The sequence below is a fragment of the Lycium barbarum genome, chromosome 5 (assembly GCF_019175385.1).
Source record: "Lycium barbarum isolate Lr01 chromosome 5, ASM1917538v2, whole genome shotgun sequence".
NCBI classification, from domain to species: domain Eukaryota; kingdom Viridiplantae; phylum Streptophyta; class Magnoliopsida; order Solanales; family Solanaceae; genus Lycium; species Lycium barbarum.
In genome coordinates this window covers 133,447,218-133,467,405 of record NC_083341.1, presented here as the reverse complement: position 1 = coordinate 133,467,405, position 20,188 = coordinate 133,447,218, and the positions used below count along the sequence as shown (strand labels likewise).

General features: G+C 36.5%; 1 protein-coding gene across 1 annotated transcript; it reads left to right on the top strand.

Annotated features, from left to right (window-relative positions):
* The first annotated feature begins 1,579 nt into the window (after positions 1 to 1,579).
* LOC132639845 (uncharacterized) lies at positions 1,580 to 2,560 on the top strand. Its single transcript, XM_060356241.1, has one exon. The coding sequence runs from the start codon at positions 1,580 to 1,582 to the stop codon at positions 2,558 to 2,560; it is 981 nt and encodes a 326-aa protein (XP_060212224.1).
* Positions 2,561 to 20,188: the final 17,628 nt, after the last annotated feature.

Sequence of the window (20,188 nt, the reverse complement as noted above, 5' to 3'; positions counted from 1 at the left end):
TTCAACTTTTTAAATGTGGGCGTGGGCCTGTACTCCCGGGAGGTAATCAACTGTAAGGTTAAAAAACATCTTTGCCCACTGCTTGCTATATTACTGGATCTAAATTTAGAGTTTAGAATTTAGAACAATAATAGCCTATGAAGTTATTTTGATAAAGATATATTTATTGTTCAATTTGTAAAATATTGGGCCCGTACTGGCACAGACCAGTCTCACCTAGTTATACAAGATTGTGGTATCAACTATTACCTTCTAAACAAGAAAGTTGGAATGTGTAATTTTTTTTTTACTTTTCGGAACGGCGTAATCCAAGTTTTTTTACTAGACAAATATCTTTTGTCCCCCCCCCCCCCCCCCCCCCTTACAATTGAAAAGGGATTAATATTACCCTCCATTATACTATCAATTTTTATAATGCCATTAACGTTATAAAAGTGACTCAAGTTTGTCATTTCTCTGTTAAGCCGAAATAACATGCTAACTCACCAAATCAACCTTTTTTCTTCCGTCACAATCCAAAATCACCGACACCTTTATCCCTATATATCATCACCACCAATATAAACCATGTACCTAGACATTATTAATATAACTGTGGACAGTTTTAAGCCTTTTTCAATAGTATAACGGAATACACCTCTATTTCAAGCAAAAACAGGAAAGGTAAAATAATACTCCACTACTCTATGATTGAATCAGGGGAAAATGACAACGTTGGTCCTTCAGTTAACGTGTTATTCCATTATTAGTCTTTATGTTACTATTTCACAAAGCATATTAAACCATCAATTAAAAATAAAGTGCCATTTTGGTCCTTAAACTAATTGACGTTAACTTTTCCACCCATGTGTATGTCCTTTTTATGTCGATCACCCTTTTGTACTCTCGCTTCTTCAATTGCAGTACATAGTATAAGACAAACCTTAATTGAGAGCAATAAAGTTAACATCAAGGATTAGAATTGCGCTCTTCTTTTAATTTAACGTCAAAATGTGCTTTCACCGAATAAGACAAGGACCAAAATTGGAATAATGCAAATAACCCAAGGACTTCAACAGCTAATTTCCCTTGAATCGGAAAAAGGAAGGAAAGCCAAAGTAGGTAACATCAAATTGGGATTCGGGTCGGCCGACAACCTTGTACTTTCTCGGTCTCAAATTATTTGTTATTTTTTGTTTTATGCGCCTCTTGTGAAACATTAATTAGGAATGATATTTGACTAATTTTACTCTAATTTATGTTTAAGTTATAGTCTCTTATCATTAAATGTTTATTATATTAATGATAAAATTCTACTAAGGTAAAATAGAAAAACATAATTAATTATGCCTTAGAATTTCTAAAACGACAAATAAATTTAATTATTTTTAGTAATCACGATAAATAATTTGAGACAACTATTTTTAGTAACAAATAATTTGAGACGGAAGAAGTAAAACCTAATTAACACCAAATTGGGATTGGATTGCTCTTATAAAAAAAGGAGGCTGCTCGGTTTCGTTTATTCATCCAAAAAAAAAAAAAAAGAAGAAAGTTTGGTACTCCTCATTAGAAAGAAAGAAAGAATATCACAAACAAGATGGTTGCTGAAGTTGCAGTTCCAGTTCCAATGTTGATGCTGGCCGAGAAGGAAGGGAATGAAGAAAAACGTGAGTTTTTTGACTTAATAAAGGGTGTCACCTACACTATGAGTTTCCCAGAACTTGTGGGAAAACGCTGTTTGGGTGTTGGAATTCCAGGATGGATTTTCACAGCAGATGGCAAAGGGAATATGAATTTGTTCCATCTCAATTCTCGTTCTCTTATAGAATTGCCTCACATGGACACACTCAAGGGTTTTGATGCAGATCATGTACGCGGTTACTGCGAGTATTATGTTGAAAAAGCACTGCTCTCTTCGGATCCTCATACAACCGACGACTATATTTTGATGATTATTCAAGGAGTACCTCGTTCATTAGCTTACTGGAAACCTGGAAAGAAGGGGTTTATTACACCAGGACTGCCCGAACGGGCCTATTCTGATGTAACATGGCATGATGGCCAGTTTTATGGAGTTGATTATGGGGGAAACGTTGTAATCTTGGACTTTAGAGGAGGGTTAGAACCAACCATTGGAAGGGTAGTTAAAGGAGTGCCTTCTGAGTTTATTTGTGGAATGCGGCTCTACATTGTGCATTCTTTAGGTGACCTATTTGTGATCACTCGAGATGGAGTTTGTAACCACCCCGAAACAAATTCATATGGTGTTGAAGAATTTATTGTTAGCAAGGTTGATGTGGATAATGAGAGTTATGAGGAGGTTGATGATTTGGAGAACAGGGCACTCTTCCTCGGGTTTAGTGCCTCTTTGGTTGTCGAACAATATGGATGCAAAGCGAACCATATATATTTTACTGATGATTGTTCTGAGGCCTACTATTCTAGTGAAAAAGGAGGTGGCAAGGACATGGGCATATACAACTTGTTTGAGGATACCATTGAGCCTCACTATACCGGGGAATCCTACCACAGATTCAGTCCACCTGTATGGATCTTCAACACTCCTTTCTCTGTTTAGTTTTGATTTTAGGAGTTCCAGAATAAGTACTTTGCTAATAAGTGTGTTGCCTTTAGGAGCTACTTGTTAATTTGTCTTTATTTCCTAGCTTTCTTTTTGTTGGATTTACATGTATTAGTTCTCTTTGGGTAATAGTTGATAGTAATATTTATTTCTCCTAATTCCTACTCCTTTCTTTTTGTCCAAATTGCATGCTATACAAAATTTTGATATTAGCTACCTTCTAATCGCCGGAGAAGAATAAAGTTAAATAAGAAGAAAGAAGGTTCTTTTTTCATTGATGATCTCACAGAATCTGTATATAAGAGTATATACGCACTATATTGACCCTATCATTTAGCTCAAGATTCAATAATGTTGCTCCAAATTTACAGTTTCCTTCTTTACAACAAAGAATCTTAAAAGAAATACAATAAAATCTGCATACAATCAAATTCTAAGAATAAAGCCTTAAATATCTCAACCTTGAAAACAAAGAAATGCACTAATAATATGATGCGAATAGTAACAGAGATGATCTCATCTCATGTCAGCATAACGAGCTAAAGAAACTTGACAAGCATTCAGTATCGCATGAAGCTATTAAAGATGAAGATGAAAGAACACAGCTGCCGTATGCATATTGCTTGACTGGTGGGAAGTTTGATGAGCATTCAAGAAATTTGGTCACTTTTGTTTCCTTTACTACTATTTACATGAAAATCCATGTATAGACCACGTCTTTCCATCTCATGTTAGCAGGTTTTCATTGATATGGACCTCTGTAGACCATGTTGGTGATATTGCAATGAAATTACAATTACAATTGAAAAATAAAAATGAAGAAATAAAATTTCTTCGGCTGAGGCGCGGATATCTCGCTCTCTTTAAGGAGATTCAAGCCCACTGCAGCAAATTTACCGGTCCAGCAGTAAGTCTTTCTGACTTGTCCCCTCCAGGATACAACAGCCCAAACACGTCGTATAACTCAACAAACTCTGGACAAGATGTTGAGTCCAAAGCTCCACCAAAGAAGAACACCTTCCTTCAACTAATAAACTCTTTTATTTTTACTTTCCTCACTTTTTATGAATTCTCCAAAGGATATATATTTTCCTCTCTACTCTCACAAGTTAATGAATTTTTCTATGTATTTGAATGTGTGTTGTGGAGAATAATAATTCATCCTTTTATAGTGGATGAAAAGGTATAGTAGTCACTTTTTTTTTACCTCAAAACCGTGAGAAACATTTACCAAATTTGTTGTTTTGTGGCTGCTACCAATGTGAAAAACATTGGCTGCTACCATGTGAAATGTATGGTCAAAGGATTTACCAAATTTGTTGTTTTGTGGCTGCTACCAATGTGAAAAACATTGGCTGCTACCATGTGAAATGTATGGTCAAATTTTGTGGGCATTGTAATATTAAAATGCTAAAAAAAAACCTTACAATCCCCCACTCATTTTAATATTAACATAAGAGAGTTTATCAGTTGAAGGTAGATTAATATGCATAATGAAGGTGTGCTCTGCATTGAACCTCCACTTAGTAAAACAATAATCTTTACTCCAGAGCCGTAGTGGTCTCAGACTTGAACTATGACTGCTTTAGGGAAATAAAGAATTACCGCTTACACATAATAATCAAGGTGTTGACATGAGCTTTAATAGCCAGCACATTACGGTCTTGTGCTATCCCGGTTTTCATGAGTGCTTTTGAGAACGAGCCCAATTCTCACAGAAAGCGGCCTACTTCCACACTCACATAGGTGAAATCTGTCAAGAGTGCTTCTGTAACTTAACACCCCACTCATACGAGCTACAGAGTTTCATTAAGAGTTTATAAACTCAACCTCCACAAATTGTTATAGAATAATGCACTTACATCATAAGGAGGGAATAAATAAAATAGTGCATTTTTCTCAACAAGTCATCATATGATTCGTTTTTCCCATTGAACCTGGTTATAGGATCTCTAGTCCCCAGGTTGGGTTTCCTCATATATGACTCATGAATTTATGGGCTTCAATCCCATCCCCCTCGATGTGCTCCAGACCTTTTCTCTTGCCAAGGCCTTGGTTAGTGGATCTGCAAGATTATCACAAGATTTAACATAATCAACGTTAATGGTACCACTTGTCAAATATGATCTCACAGTACTGTGTTTTCTCCTTATAGATCTGGATTTACCGTTATAATAACGGTTTTGAACTCTACCAATTGCAGCGGTGCTATCATAATGAATTAAAATAGGAGGAATTGGTTTTTCAAAATAAGGAATTTGAAATAATAAATCTCTTAACCAATTCGCTTCTTCAGTAGCTGAAGCTAAAGCAATTAGTTCAGCTCTGGTAGAGTTAGCAATAATAGTTTGCTTTTTTGATTTCCAACAAATAGCACCACCTGCCAACGTAAAGATATAACCAGTGGTAGAACAGGAATCACCAGATAAAGTGTTCCAATCTGCATCAGTAAAGCCTTCAAGTACAGCAGGATATTTTTTATAAAACAAGCCATAGGTTTTTGTACCAACTAAATATTTCATAACTCTCGTTATGGCATGCCAATGTTCACTACCTGGCTTGCTTGTAAACCTGCTAAGTACTCCAACTGCATACGCAATATCAGGCCTAGTGCAATCAGTCACATATCTCAAACTTCCAATTAAGCTAGCATATTCCTTTTGATTTATCACATCATTGTCACTTTGAACGGGAAACAAGTGAACACTTGAATCAAAAGGAGTTATAACATGCTTGCAATCAAGAAAGTTATATTTTTTCAATATTTTCTCAACATAATGTGACTGGTCAAGGAATATTCCATCACATGTTTTAGTAATTTTTATTCCAAGAATTAAATTTGCCTCACCAAGATCTTTCATGTCAAAATGGCTTCTAAGAATATTTTTTAGTTTCATCAATAACATTCATGTTAGAGCCAAAGATCAATAAATCATCAACATAGAGGCAAACAATAACATGTGAATTATTCCAAGACTTATGATAGATGCACTTATCACATTCGTTTGTTTTAAAACCATTTTCAATCATGCAGGAATCAAATTTCTCATGCCATTGCTTTGGTGCCTGTTTCAAGCCACATAGGGATTTAGTAAGTTTACACACTTTGCTCTCTTGGCCTGCTTCAATAAAACCTTCGGGTTGTTCCATATAAATTTCCTCATTTAGGTCCCCATTTAAAAAAACAGTTTTTACATCCATTTGGTGAATGTGCAAATCAAAAATTGCAGCAATAGCAATTAAAAGTCTTATGGATGTAATTCTAGTTACCGGAGAAAAAGTATCAAAAAATTCTAGGCCTTCTAGTTGTTTAAAACCTTTAGCAACTAGTCTAGCCTTATATTTATCAACAGAGCCATCCAGTTTTAACTTTTTTATAAGGACCCATTTACACCCAATTGTTTTACAACCCGGTGGTAAATCAACTAACTTCCAAGTTTTATTGGAAATAAGTGACTCCATTTCATCATTTACAGCCTCTTTCCAAAAAATAGCATCATGTGAAGATAAAACTTCTTGTAAATTGAGAGGGTCATCTCCAACATTAAAAACATAAAAATCAGGACCAAAATCTTTTTCTACTCTAGCTCTTTTACTTCTTCTTAACTCAAAATCATCACTTTCTTTATTTTTCAAAACAGGAGTAGAAGAGCTAGGTAGTGACAAAATATTTTCGTTAGTCCTATGACCCCCACTATTTTTAGAATCAAATGGAAATTTATTTTCATGAAAAATAGCATCTCCTGATTCTATTATTATATTATCTTCAAGACTAAAAAATCTATAGGCTGTACTATTTGAAGCATAACCAAGAAAAACACAAGTAGTAACTTTTTTACCCAATTTACTTATTTTGGGATCCATTAGCCTTACATAAGCTAGACAACCCCAAACTCTTAGATATCCCAAATTTGGCTTGTGACCTTTCCACAACTCAAATGGTGTTAATTTAGTCTTTTTATGAGGCACACGATTCAACACATAACAAGCAGTTAAAATAGCTTCACCCCAAAAATTTAAAGGTGCACTAGACTCAATAAGCATGGCATTTGTCAACTCAACCAAAGTTCTATTTTTTCTCTCTGCTACACCATTAGATGCAGGAGAGTAAGGTGGAGTAGTTTCATGAATTATTCCCAACGATCTAACAAAAGAATTAAACTCGTTAGACTCATATTCACGGCCTCTATCACTTCTAATTCTTTTTATTTTTCTACCAAACTGGTTTTCAACTTCATGGAGATAAATTTTAAGATTTTCAAAAACATCACTTTTATTTTTCATCAAGAAAACATATGTATACTTGGAAAAATCATCAATAAAAGTAATAAAATATCTATTTCCTCCACGAATTAAAATTCCTCCAAGTTCACAAATATCAGTATGAATTAACTCTAATAATTAAGTTTTTCTTTCAACTTGGAAATGAGGCCTTTTTGTGATTTTGGCTTTACTACAAGCCTCACATTTTTCAAAATCCTTTTTAATCATTGGGATTAATCCTAAACTACTCATGATTCCCACATAACGATTATTAATATGACACAAACAAGCATGCCAAAAATTAGTGGAAGAAAGCATGTAATTAGTAACTTTATTCATCTCAACATTCAACTTGAACATCCCATCACAAGCATACCCCTTTCCCACAAAAATACCTTTTTTCACTATTACATATTGATCAGATTCAATAATTTGTTTGAAGCCTGCTTTGTTAAGAAGAAAACTAGACATCAAATTTTTTCTCATGGAAGGAGTAAAAAGTACATCTTTTAGAGATAACACCCTTCCTGAGGTAAAGCTCAACTCGACATCTCCCTTTCCAAGCACTTGAGTAGTGTGAGAATCACCAAGCATGATGGTTTTGGGCTCCTCAAATGGAGTATACACTTTGAACCAATCTTTGTCATAGCAGACATGACGGTTTGCACCAGAATCAGCCCACCATCCATCAACATATTCAACCATATTTATGTCTGTTATCACCGCCACAAGTGGCTCTTCGGTAACGTTCGCCTGAGGTGTAGGACCACGTTTCCGAAACTTGCAAAATCGAGCAATATGCCCACTCTTGCCACAGACAAAGCATGGTCCTCTATTTTGTGCTTGTTGATGTTGTGCTTGGTTGTTACCACAATTATTTTTCTTGGGAGATCTACCATTATTTTTCTTAAATATTTTCTTCTTAGGCTTCATTGAGGTATTTTTGTTAGCATTAGGAGCAGCATTATTTGAAGTAATTAAATTTATCTTATTTGTGACGGGTTGTAAGTTGCTCTCTTCCATTTGCAAAAGTGCATCTTGGCCCCTTGCTTCTTCCTCCATGCGGATTCGCATAATCAACGTCTCAAGAGAGGTTTCCTTTTGTTTGTGGCGCATAGTTTTTTGAAATTCCTTCCATGAAGGTGGAAGTTTATCTATTATGCCACAAACAATAAGGTTATCTCCAATTTTTATTTCCTCGGACCTGAGCTCTCCAACGATCATTATAAAATCTTGGGCTTGGTCTACCACTGATTTGTTGTCCACCATTTGGAAACGAAAAAATCTACTAGCAGCATATTTTTTTCGCTCCAGCTTCCTCGGTATCATATTTACTCTGCAACGCTTTCCAAATTTTCTTTGCAGTAGAGTAAGTTCTATCATAATAATCATAAAAATTATCTGATAGACAATTAAGTAAAATAGACAACACTTCCATGAATGATGAAGAACTTATTTCTCTTCAAGAAAAAACTGAACAGTACGATGAAGATTCATGCGCCTCAGCTGAAGAAATTTTATTTCTTCATTTTTATTTTTCAATTGTAATTGTAATTTCATTGCAATATCACCAACAATTTTAAGGAGATTCAAGCCCACTGCAGCAAATTTACCGGTCCAGCAGTAAGTCTTTCTGACTTGTCCCCTCCAGGATACAACAACCTGAATACGTCGTATAACTCAACAAACTTTGGACAAGATGTTGAGTCCAAAGCTCCACCAAAGAAGAACACCTTCCTTCAACTAATAAACTCTTTTATTTTTACTTTCCTCACTTTTTATGAATTCTCCAAAGGATATATATTTTCCTCTCTACTCTCACAAGTTAATGATTTTTTCTATGTATTTGAATGTGTGTTGTGGAGAATAATAATTCATCCTTTTATAGTGGATGAAAAGGTATAGTAGTCACTTTTTTTTTTACCTCAAAACCGTGAGAAACATTTACCAAATTTGTTGTTTTGTAGCTGCTACCAATGTGAAAAACATTGGCTGCTACCATGTGAAATGTATGGTCAAAGGATTTACCAAATTTGTTGTTTTGTGGCTGCTACCAACGTGAAAAACATTGGCTGCTACCATGTGAAATGTATGGTCAAATTTTGTGGGCATTGTAATATTAAAATGCTAAAAAAAAACTTTACAGACCACATCAAAGAACTATTCTTCATCTTAAAAGTTTTTGTTACTTTATCTTATGTGGTGGACAAAAAAGGATAAATGTAAAGTTTTAAAAAGTAAATCACATTTATTCAGAAGTACCCTCAAGTATATATAGCAAAGAGCCAATGAGTATATTTATTGGAGAAATTCTGTATTACATGGAGACAATAGTAGATAAATTTATGCATAAAATTACCAAAACATATCAAACGACCTTCTCTCATTTTATCCTCTGTGTGCTACTTTCGCCTCCTACCGAGTGTTGTTATTTTTAATCTTGTCTAATCTTGTATGACGACTCATTTATCTAAACATACGCATTTCTGCTACACTAATCTTGTGGATATGTGGACTTTAAAGGCCTATAATCCACTGTCATACAATATAGTTGATCTTAACCCTATCATTTTCCCGAATATGCTTTTTCCTATCTTCAATTAATTTTCAGTGCCGATGAACTTATTGAGAGATAAGACTACCTTGTCAACTCATGAATTCTTCTATATCTTCAGGTTTTCTATTTCAAATACATTTGGTTCTAATCTCAAATACATTTGGTTCTCTAGTTAGCAAGTAGAAATTCTTCACATTTGGTTGGGAAACTATGAATTGCAGGGAAATAATACGACAGGGCATTCCTGTGCAGATTAATTTCTTTTAAGCTCAGTGATTAAACGCCAGAATTAACTCGTCAGTCTCACCATCTTGTCTCTTCCTCGTTCCCATATCCTTCCTTTCCACTTTTTTCTACGACAAATTAAGTTTTTTAGTTGTACTATGTCAAATAGAATGGACTTCCTGCGTTAATTATATTTTCAACATCATTATGTGGTTCAGATGAGCAAGTCCTTCAAGTCTTATGGATGACATCAGGGTAAGTATATTTTGTCTTACTCGTGTAAAAGTAAATTTCTTGGTCGATATTGTTCAGTCATGTTTGCATAATATTTTCATTCAGTGTTTTCAGAGTTCACAAAGAAAATTTGCTTGATCTTGGGCCTTTTAAAGGTTGCTCTGTTTGTTTTTTTGGCTCTATAATTTTTCGTTGTAACTTATTTAGTTCTCTGTATAGTGTATTCTGAGTTCGAAACAAAAAATTGCTTGATCTTGGGTCTTTCAAAGGTTTAGTTCTTTGGTTTTAGATTTTTCAGTTGTAACTTATTCTCTTTACTTCTAATGTCTCCTTTTGCTGATAGATGTAAGTCGATTACCATTGTTTGGAAAAGGACTAGGCTAAAGATAAAAGTGTCTTTCCTGTCATGTTTTTTAGGCAGCTTCTCAAGTACTTCTGTACTACTACAGTTAATAAATAATTTAGCGCATGGTTAAGGCGTATCTCAATAAATGAACCAATAGAGGTGCTGACCAGAAAATTTAAGGAAAAAGGATGTTAGAAATAAGCGAAGAATAACAAGAAATTAAGGCTTTCAGGCTTGAAAGATCACTATCTTTCAAGAGCTATTACTTGTATATTGCTTGGGGATTACATGCAATTTTCTATCAAGATGCAATAAAGCAATCATACGTGCAAATTGTATTGCTTCTTCAAGGATGAATCCATATTTATAGAAGTTTAGAAGGAGACTGTTTCTGAAGAAACGCTCCTTTTCTGAACAGACGCAATGTTCTATTTTAATTAAAATTAAAATTTTAAATAAATAAAAAACTGTTCAAAATAAATTCGGAGACCTTTATTTAAATATCCGACCCAGCTCGCGCCCAAGTCCAAGTGCAAGGCATTTAGATATATAATTAAATATATATATAAATGCACATATCTAATAAATATGTCATTGTTCATTTTATTAGACTTATAGCCTGTTTGGCCAAGTTTCTAAAAACAACTTATTTTAAAAAATACTTTTTTCAATAGTACTTTTCAAAAAAAATACTTTTGGCTAAAAGCAGTTTGTGGTTGGCTAATTAATTTAAAAAGTACTTTTGAGCAGCAATTAGTATTTGACCAAATTTTTAAAAAGTGCTTCTATATGTATTTTTCTCAAAAGTACTTTTCAAAAAAGTGCTTTTGAGCAAAGCTATTTTTTTAGCTTCTGAAAAACTGCTTCTGCTACTCCCCAAAAGCACTTATTTTCTCCCAAAAGCTCGGCCAAACACCTCACTTTTTAAAAAAATAAGCACTTATTGAAAAAATAAGTACCTTTGAGGAAAAAATAAGCTTGGCCAAACAGGCTATTAATTGGCTTAACTTTATATAGCCAACACAATGGCTTGTGGCCATCCATGTGGGACTCCGACATATGTACAAACTACTTTTAAAAGGACAAAGGACACTACATGGCCATCAGAAATTTGTTTGGCCTTAATGCCGCGAGTTTGCCGTACGGCCCAACCTATTGCTAATTGCTAGCCCAGCGGCCCATTCACTACAAAAAGATTAGACTTTTTTGTGGCGACAAAAAGTCGCCTCAAAGGATCAAAAAGTCGCCACTAAAGATCGACGAAAAAAATTCATATTGAGCCTACCAAAAAATATCCTGAAACATATATAATATGTGTATAATTAGAAAGTACACATTGATTGAACCTTCAAAAATATCTCAAAACATGTATAATATATGCATAATTAGTAAGTATACGTTGATTATACATTTATTAAACATAAATTATACAACAATGATATATTTTCTAGATACATATTCTATACGACAATGATACAGCTTCTATGTACGTACGATCCATTTTCTATACAACAGTGATATAGTTTGTATACATATGCTGAAATTAGTTGAAAAAAGGCTAAGAAATATAATTTTTTTACAAAGGCTAAAAAATCTCTTTTACGCTTCTTGAGCCATCTGGTTGTCAATCGTTTCTGGATGGCCATTTATGTCCTTTTCCCAAAATTTAAACTAAATGATGGCTTTTGGGCCTTTGCCCCTGTAAAGGTGGTAGAATCAAGAAGTTTTTTATTTTAAGAAGGCGACAGATCACTGTACTTGCAAATTAAAGTCTTAAACAGATAGCTTCTTCTATTATGAAGAAAATAAAGTAAAAGAAAATAAAGAACGCAGAGCTCAGGGAGTAAGTGGTCAGGCGACGAAGCAGAATGATAGGATGATGATCATTAAGCTAGTTTTGGGAGGGCTAACTTTTAACATAATTATTGCATATGCGTTGCAAGCAGGTTTGGATGAAGATGACAAAAGGCGTTTCTGGAGGAGTTGAACAAGGTTGTGAGAGGTATCCCGCATACGCAGAAGACATTTGTGGGAAATGGCTTTAATGGTCACATAGGGACCACTTGAAGAGGATATTATGATGTACATGGTGGTTTCGGCTTTGGGGAGAGAAATGAAAGAGGATTTTTGCTTTTAGACTTCGTGAAAGCTTTTGAGTTGATCATAGTTAACTCGAGCTTCCAGAAGAGGGAGGAGCACTTGGTCACCTACCGTAGTGCGCTGGTTAGGACCCAAATAGATTACCTGCTTCTTAAGAATTGTGATAGAGGTTTATGCAAGGACTGAAAGGTTATTATTTGTTCGATTAATTTAAATTTGCACAACACAACGTATATTAAAAAAAAAGAGTATTCCAAATAATAGCCACTTTTCAATCCTTACAATTGGAATATAAGAAGGAGTTCTAATTTCACAAATGAAACCACATTATCATGGAACTTCACCAGTAGGATTTGAAATTTCAGGAACGTTACTATTTTTCAAAGACCTGATTGAAAAATGAACAACAACAACACCAACAACAACAACAACAACAGTATAATCCCACTATGTGGGGTCTGGGGAGGGTAGAGTGTACGCAGACCTAACCCCCACCTTGAAAGGTAGGGCGGCTGTTTCCGAAAGACCCTCGGCTCAAGAGAGGAGAGAAAGAAAGACAAGACAAGACAAAAGGTTTGATATGATCAAGCGTATCGAAAACAATATGAAAGAAAGGAATAACAAAGCAAGAAAGTCATGGTAAAAGGAGAATTAACTGCAATAAATAACTATGAAAATGAAAACAATGAAGGTAAATAAGTCATTATAAACCAACAGATACTCGCAGAAACTCGCAGAAATCAAGAGACAGGAAACTATACAACAACATAACTACTCTCAAGGGAGGATAAACGCAACTACCTACTATCCTTCTACCCTAATATGAGTCTTCCATACCCTCCTATCTAAGGTCATGTCCTCCGTAAGAAGGAAATGCGCCATGTCCTGTCTAATCACTTCCCCCCAATACTTCTTCGGCCTACCTCTACCTCTTCTGAAGCCGTCACTGGCCAACCTCTCGCACCTCCGCACTGGGGCATTTTCATCTCTCCGCATCACATGCCCAAACCATCTCAGCCTCACTTCCCGCATCTTGTCTTCCACTGAGGCTATTCCAACCTTGTCTCGGATGACTTCATTCCTAATCCTATCACTCCTAGTGTGCCCACACATCCATCGCAGCATTCTCATTTCCGCCACTTTCATCTTCTGAACATGAGATTTCTTGACTGGCCAACACTCCGCCCCATACAACATAGCTGGTCTAACCACCACTTTGTAGAACTTGCCTTTAAGTTTCGGTGGCACCTTCTTGTCACACAACACTCCGGAGGCAAGCCTCCATTTCATCCATTCTGCACCAATACGATGTGTGACGTCATCATCAATCTCCCCATTTCCTTGTATAATAGACCCAAGATACTTGAAACTATCTTTCTTCTGTATGACCTGGGTGCCAAGCTTCACTTCCACATCAGCCCCATGTACTATATCACTGAACTTGCACTCCAAGTACTCTGTCTTGGTCCTACTCAACTTGAACCCTTTAGACTCCAGAGTTTGTCTCTAAACCTCCAGCTTAGCGTTAACCCCGCTGCGAGACTCGTCAATCAGGACTATGTCATCTGCAAATAACATACACCATAGCACCTCACCTTGAATTTGCCGCGTCAATCCATCGATCACCAAGGAGAATAAAAATGGGCTAAGAGCTGATCCCTGATGCAGCCCCATCACCACTGGGAAGTGCTCTGAGTCTTCTCCCAAAGTCCTTACCCTGGTCTTGGCCCCATCATACATGTCCTTGATCACCCTAATGGACGCCACAGGTACACCTCTAGCCTCCAAGCATCTCCATAGAACCTCTCTCGGCACTTTGTCGTATGCTTTTTCTAGGTCAATGAATACCATGTGCAAGTCCCTCTTCCTCTCCCTGTATTGCTCCACCAGTCTCCGTACAAGATGAATAGCTTCTATAGTTGAGCGCCCCGGCATGAATCCGAACTGGTTCTCTGAGATAGACACGCCTCTCCTCACCCTCATCTCCACCACCCTTTCCCACACTTTCATAGTGTGGCTTAGCAGCTTGATCCCTCTGTAGTTGTTGCAACTTTGAATGTCGCCCTTGCTCTTGTACAATGGAATCATTGTACTGCATCGCCATTCTTCGGGCATCTTAGTCGTCTTAAAGATGACATTAAAGAGTCGAGTCAACCATTCTAAACCTGCCCTGCCTGCAGTCTTCCAAAATTCCCCCGGAATCTCATCGGGCCCGGTCGCTCTTCCCCTACTCATCTTATGAACAACACCCTTAACTTCTTCAACCTTTATATTCCTACAATATCCAAAACCACGACACCTCTCGGAGTACTCCAAATCTCCCAACACAATATCTCTGTCCCCTCCATCGTTCAAGAGTTTGTGGAAGTACGACTGCCATCTCCGTCTAATGAGAGCGTCCTCCACTAGTACCCTACCATCCTCGTCTTTGATGCACTTCACCTGATCCAAGTCACGCGCTTCCTCTCCCTCACCTTGGCTAGTCTGTACAACTTCTTATCCCCGTCTTTGTCCTCTAGTTCTGCATACAGGCGTTCAAAAGCTGCTGTCTTTGCCGCCGTAACCGCTAGCTTTGCCTCCTTCCTCGCCATCTTGTACAATTCCCTATTCGTTCGCCTCTCTTCGTCATCCTTACTGTCTACCAACTTTGCATATGCCACCTTTTTTGCTTCCACCTTCTCTTGAACTCCTCCATTCTACCACCAGTCCCCTCAGTGCCGACCACGGCTACCCTTCGAGACCCTCAGCACCTCTCTAGCTACTTCCCTAATGCAACTGGCCGTCCTATCCCACGTATTGGTCGCCTCCCCACTACTCTCCCAGGATCCCATAGATCTCAGTTTCTCCCCCATCTCCAGGGCACCCGTCATGGTCAAACTCCCCCATTTTATCCTAGGCCTGTCGTCCATGACCCTCTTTCTCTTCCTCATCTTGATTTTTAAATCCATCACCAAGAGCTTATGCTGGGTCGTTAGATTCTCACTCGGGATCACCTTGCAGTCTTTACAAAGACCTTTATCGTCCTTCCTAAGGAGTAAAAAGTCTATCTGCGACTTAGCCACCAAACTACGAAAGGTTACCAAGTGCTCCTCCTTCTTCGGAAAACTCGAATTGGCCACCATCAGCCCAAAGGCTTTTGCAAGATTGAAAAATGAACAAATGAATTAATTTAGGTAATGTAGGATTAGCCTAGTACGTCTATATATTGTGCAGTTGTAGAAATTCTTTTTCTTTTTTAAACTATCCGATACCTAAAGCCCACTAGTCGAGTAGTTCGGATTTGCATCGGATAAACCTACTACGGGGAGGTAAAGACTATCTTTAAGAATTTCTGTGTTCCGAGAACTCAAACTCGAGATCTCTAATTAAAGCCGAAGGGATCCCAATAATAGAATCCTTTCGGTACACTAGCTAGAAAATGTTTGACTCGATGAAATTCAATTATTTCATTTCCCGGCGATTTCAGAACAGGATTGAGCGTTTAGACAATATCACTTCTTGCATTATAACATTGATTAATTATTCAACAATTATTAAACATGTGGTTTTGGGGCTGGAATCCAATTGTATTTCTGAATAGACAGCCATTTCACCGAGTAAGAAGATTTTGAGTGGAAGAAGATGCTAATTTGGCTAAGCAGTCTGCAGCTTGATTCCCTTCTCTAAAGCAATGGCTCACTTGGGATTCAAGTGAGCCATTGCTTTAGAGAAGATCAAGCTGCAGACTGCTTATCCAAATTAGCAACTTCTTCCACTCAAAATCTTCTTACTCGGTCACTTCTCCATCTACCTAGACAGGCTAGAGGCCATATTCAGTTAGACAAATGGCAAATGCCTAGCCTTAGGTGAAAATAAGATAAGGCCAACTTTTTTGTTAGCTAGTATGATTTACTGTTTGGATATACCAGAAGGCACTGTAATAATTTGTAAGCCCTGTGTGGTGATAGTATCACCTGTGGTTGTGTATTGTATTGAGGTCAGGTCTATCCCCCCCCCCCCCCCAACCTCTGCTCCTTTTTGCTAATACAACACAACTCAGTGCTTATCTGGGTAATCGATTAAAAAAAAAAGTCATTTCACATGTATTTCATTATTATTCGTATAAAAATATGAAAGACAAGAAAACGAGATAATACAACGACATTATTGAATTTACAGGGAATCAAATATGCATAATAGGAATTTATGGATTTTGTGGCAACTGAACACAAAGACCTCCACCTTTTTTGTGATCCGATTACTCAATTGTTTTTAAAAGGTGCATCTTTGAGAAGACAACTACAGCAAACCCAACAATCACTACAATCACTGTTGGAAGTACAACTTCTCCAACAAGTTGAAAGTTGTGGAAGTAGTCTCCGCTCGAGTCTTGAAAAATCATGATCAACATCCAGGGCAGCTATGACTTGTGTCTTTGAGTATCACAATACATTAACTGAATCATTTCACCATTATAATTAATAAAATCAAATTGTATCTGATATAACATTAAAACACACATTTCAATGCCAAGCATAGAAAAAATAGATACTCACTAGAGGTTGCCACGAGAAGAATGGCAATGATCGAACAAAGTTTAAGCAACCCAGAGCTCAGACATGAAAGCACTAGTCAAGGATGAAAAATACTAACCACTCCGAGTATAAAACTACTTTGATTCGAGTACAGGAAAGGCTGTTAGCTTTACTCATTCTCATTTTTAGCTTAATCATTCGATATTCAGTACCAATCTGAATTCGTGCAGCGTATACCCCATTAAAGGGGAAGCGCCTCCTACTAGGAATTTTGTGTTTAATCATTTGATATTCAGTACTTTTTTGACATAGTTTTCATAGATGCAAAAAATTTAAAGAATTTATGTTCAAATTTAAGGTCAAAATTTAAAATTTTAATTTTAATAAACGAAAAATGTCACGTAAATTAGGATAAAGAAGTGTGTGTTAAGAAAATTAATTACTACATATATATAAATATTAAACTTCAAATTCAATAAATCAACAGTCAAAAAGTTCAGTAACCTCACGTTAAATACATAAAATTTAAATACTGAATCGGTCTCTAGTCGTGTTGTTAGCTGTTACATTGGAAACCAAATCGTTGGCTTATGTGCATGCAAAATGAGTGTTATTTTTGGTTTTCAAGAAGTTTTGATCAACATGAATTTATATCCACATCTATCCACGTGATTTCCCTGAGCATTCACACGCATGCATGCCATGCAAAATGAGGGTCACCTTTTGATTCTCAAGAAATTCTGATAAGCATGAACTGAAAATGGGTAATTTAATTCGACCTTATCCAAAAAAAATATATAACATATATTTCTCTATATAATAGTCTGCATTGATAAAGTGTTTACTATAATTTGTAAGAGTTACTCTATAGACTATAGTGAACGTTAACATATATACCAGGTGGTAAAGGAGGAGGTGGTGGTGGCGGTAAGGGCGGAGGAGGTGGCGGCGGTAAGGGCGGTGGAAGTGGCGACAAAGGTGGAGGCGGAGGAAGTGCCTTATAAGAGAGTTGGAAGGGTTAAAATAAGTAATGAATGATACAAGTACTTAAAAGCAAACCTAGATGGAATTTGCACTTAAAGCATAATAGGGATTAATTTGTGTACCAAAAAAAAAAAAAAAAGGAATAGGGAATAGTTTGTTGTGCACTAAACATTGTTTGCTTTCCGTTGGTCAACCGTCAACACCAATCAAAGTATATAAATTAAGATCATCGAAAACGGTCATACAAAAACTTTATGATTGGAACCCACATGCAGAGTATATACAAAAACTTTCATCTCCTCGCTAGTCTTCCTTATCAGATGTATTGATAGTAGTTACTCCGTTCATCTCAATTAATGTAACAGGTTTTGATTAAGTACTCGAGATTTAAGAAAGAAAGAATGTCAGTGACTATAAAATTATATCATTAAAAGTAAAATTATAAAATCTGATTATGGAAGAGGGAGAACTTAATTAGTATTAGTGCTTTGAAATTTACTAAAATAAATATATTCAAAAGGAATAGAGGTGATGTCATTGCAAGGACACTTCCTTAATTAAGATTTACCATGAGCAATGGTAGTTGTCATACTCTACAACTCTTTAACCAAGGAATTAATTTTGGTTATTTAGGATCAGGACAATACGTCAATTATGCAGTTGTGGAGTCTTTTTTGTTTTTTAATCATTTGGTATCTTGGAATCTTTTTGTTTAAAAATCATTTAATATCTGAAATTTACTGGTTTGATTAATTTGAATTTTCAAGATAGGCCTATTATGAGATACATAAATCGCTCCTTATCAAGAAATTTCCTGTCACACCCCAATCCTGATAGGGCGTGACGGGCACCCGACCCTTACTTAGAGCCGAGCGAACCCGCTGGATCTCATTGTACTCATAATCCTTAAGTCATGAACTGAAATGCATAGGGAAAGCTCTTAACAAAAACATTCTTTTTACCTTTCTCGAATCAAATAAAATTTGTAATCATATAAATCTGTAAAGTGATGCATAATGAATACATCGGCTTATATAGCCGCATACAAGACTGGCAGGCTAAATACGTGACTCTGTCTGCAAAGTCTCTAACATAAATCATTATACCATGACATGGATACTCTGACTCGGCAACACTCCGGAAAGAAATGGAGCTCGCCAATTCCACTGGAACATCTTCTAACAATGTCTTCTACTCATCTGTATGCACCTGCGTGGCATGAAACGCAGCGCCCACAAGAAGGGGCGTCAGTACGAATAATGTACTGAGTATATAAGGCATGAATAACAACATAACATAAACATGAAAGTAACAAGGAATAAGAGAGGTAACATGTACATCTGAGTGCCTCGTAGGGCGGATGTCATGCATGCTTAACCTTTTTAAAAAAACATTTATGTACATATATACAGTAACATGCCCGGCCGTTAAGGCGCGGTGTCGTATATAATATCATGCCCGGCCATCAAGGCTCAGTGTTATCATCATTAGCCTGCGTCCAGGCCTCCCGCGTCCGGGGCAATATCATAACATGCCCACTGCAGTGGTGTGCACATCTACGTGTCTGCCCGACCGACTATAGCGCGGCGCGGTGTGAGAAAATACATACATATATATATATATATATATATATATATATATATAAAGCATGCATGAGAGCTAAATAAAAGCTATGAGTACATCGGAGTGACGTAAGGTCGGGAACCTCCGATTATATACTATGGAATAATCATCGTCGCTTTGTCTCACCTTGAAGGAAAAATTATTATAAGGTGAGACCAACAACAATGAATAAAATTAAGAAAGGTCAAACGATAGCTCATTATTATCATATCGTCATTGAAATCATAAACTTGGAACCTTTGAACATAAAATCGTTCTCATCATAGTCATCATAATAATGTAAAGTTCATGTACATGGAAATCTCTATGAATAAAATCATCTCATAAAAGCATTGATCTCATAACTTGAGACTTTTAGCCATAAAATCATCATCACCATAATCATCATAAAAATATCCTCATTTTTTACATCATCATTATCATCAAAAAAACATGCTCATTGCTGTTATCGTAAGAGCTCACAAAATCATAATTCTCTGGTTTGGAAAATACAGCATTCTGGGAAAACAACTATGAATTATTAGGAAGGGAATTATGCCTTGGAGTCGTAAACATTTAACTTTTGAAAACGAGGAAGGTATGGAAACATTTATGAAGTCATAGTATCGGAATCATGCCTTTAGAAGACCAATAAGATTATAAGAATCACGAAATTCGTGGACTTCTAGCATTTGCGGAACCAATGATATTATGAGTACGACACAAAGATTTATAACGAATGGATCATGCCTTTAGAAAGAAGGGGACTAGCCTTAACATACCTGGAAGAAAGTTCTCGA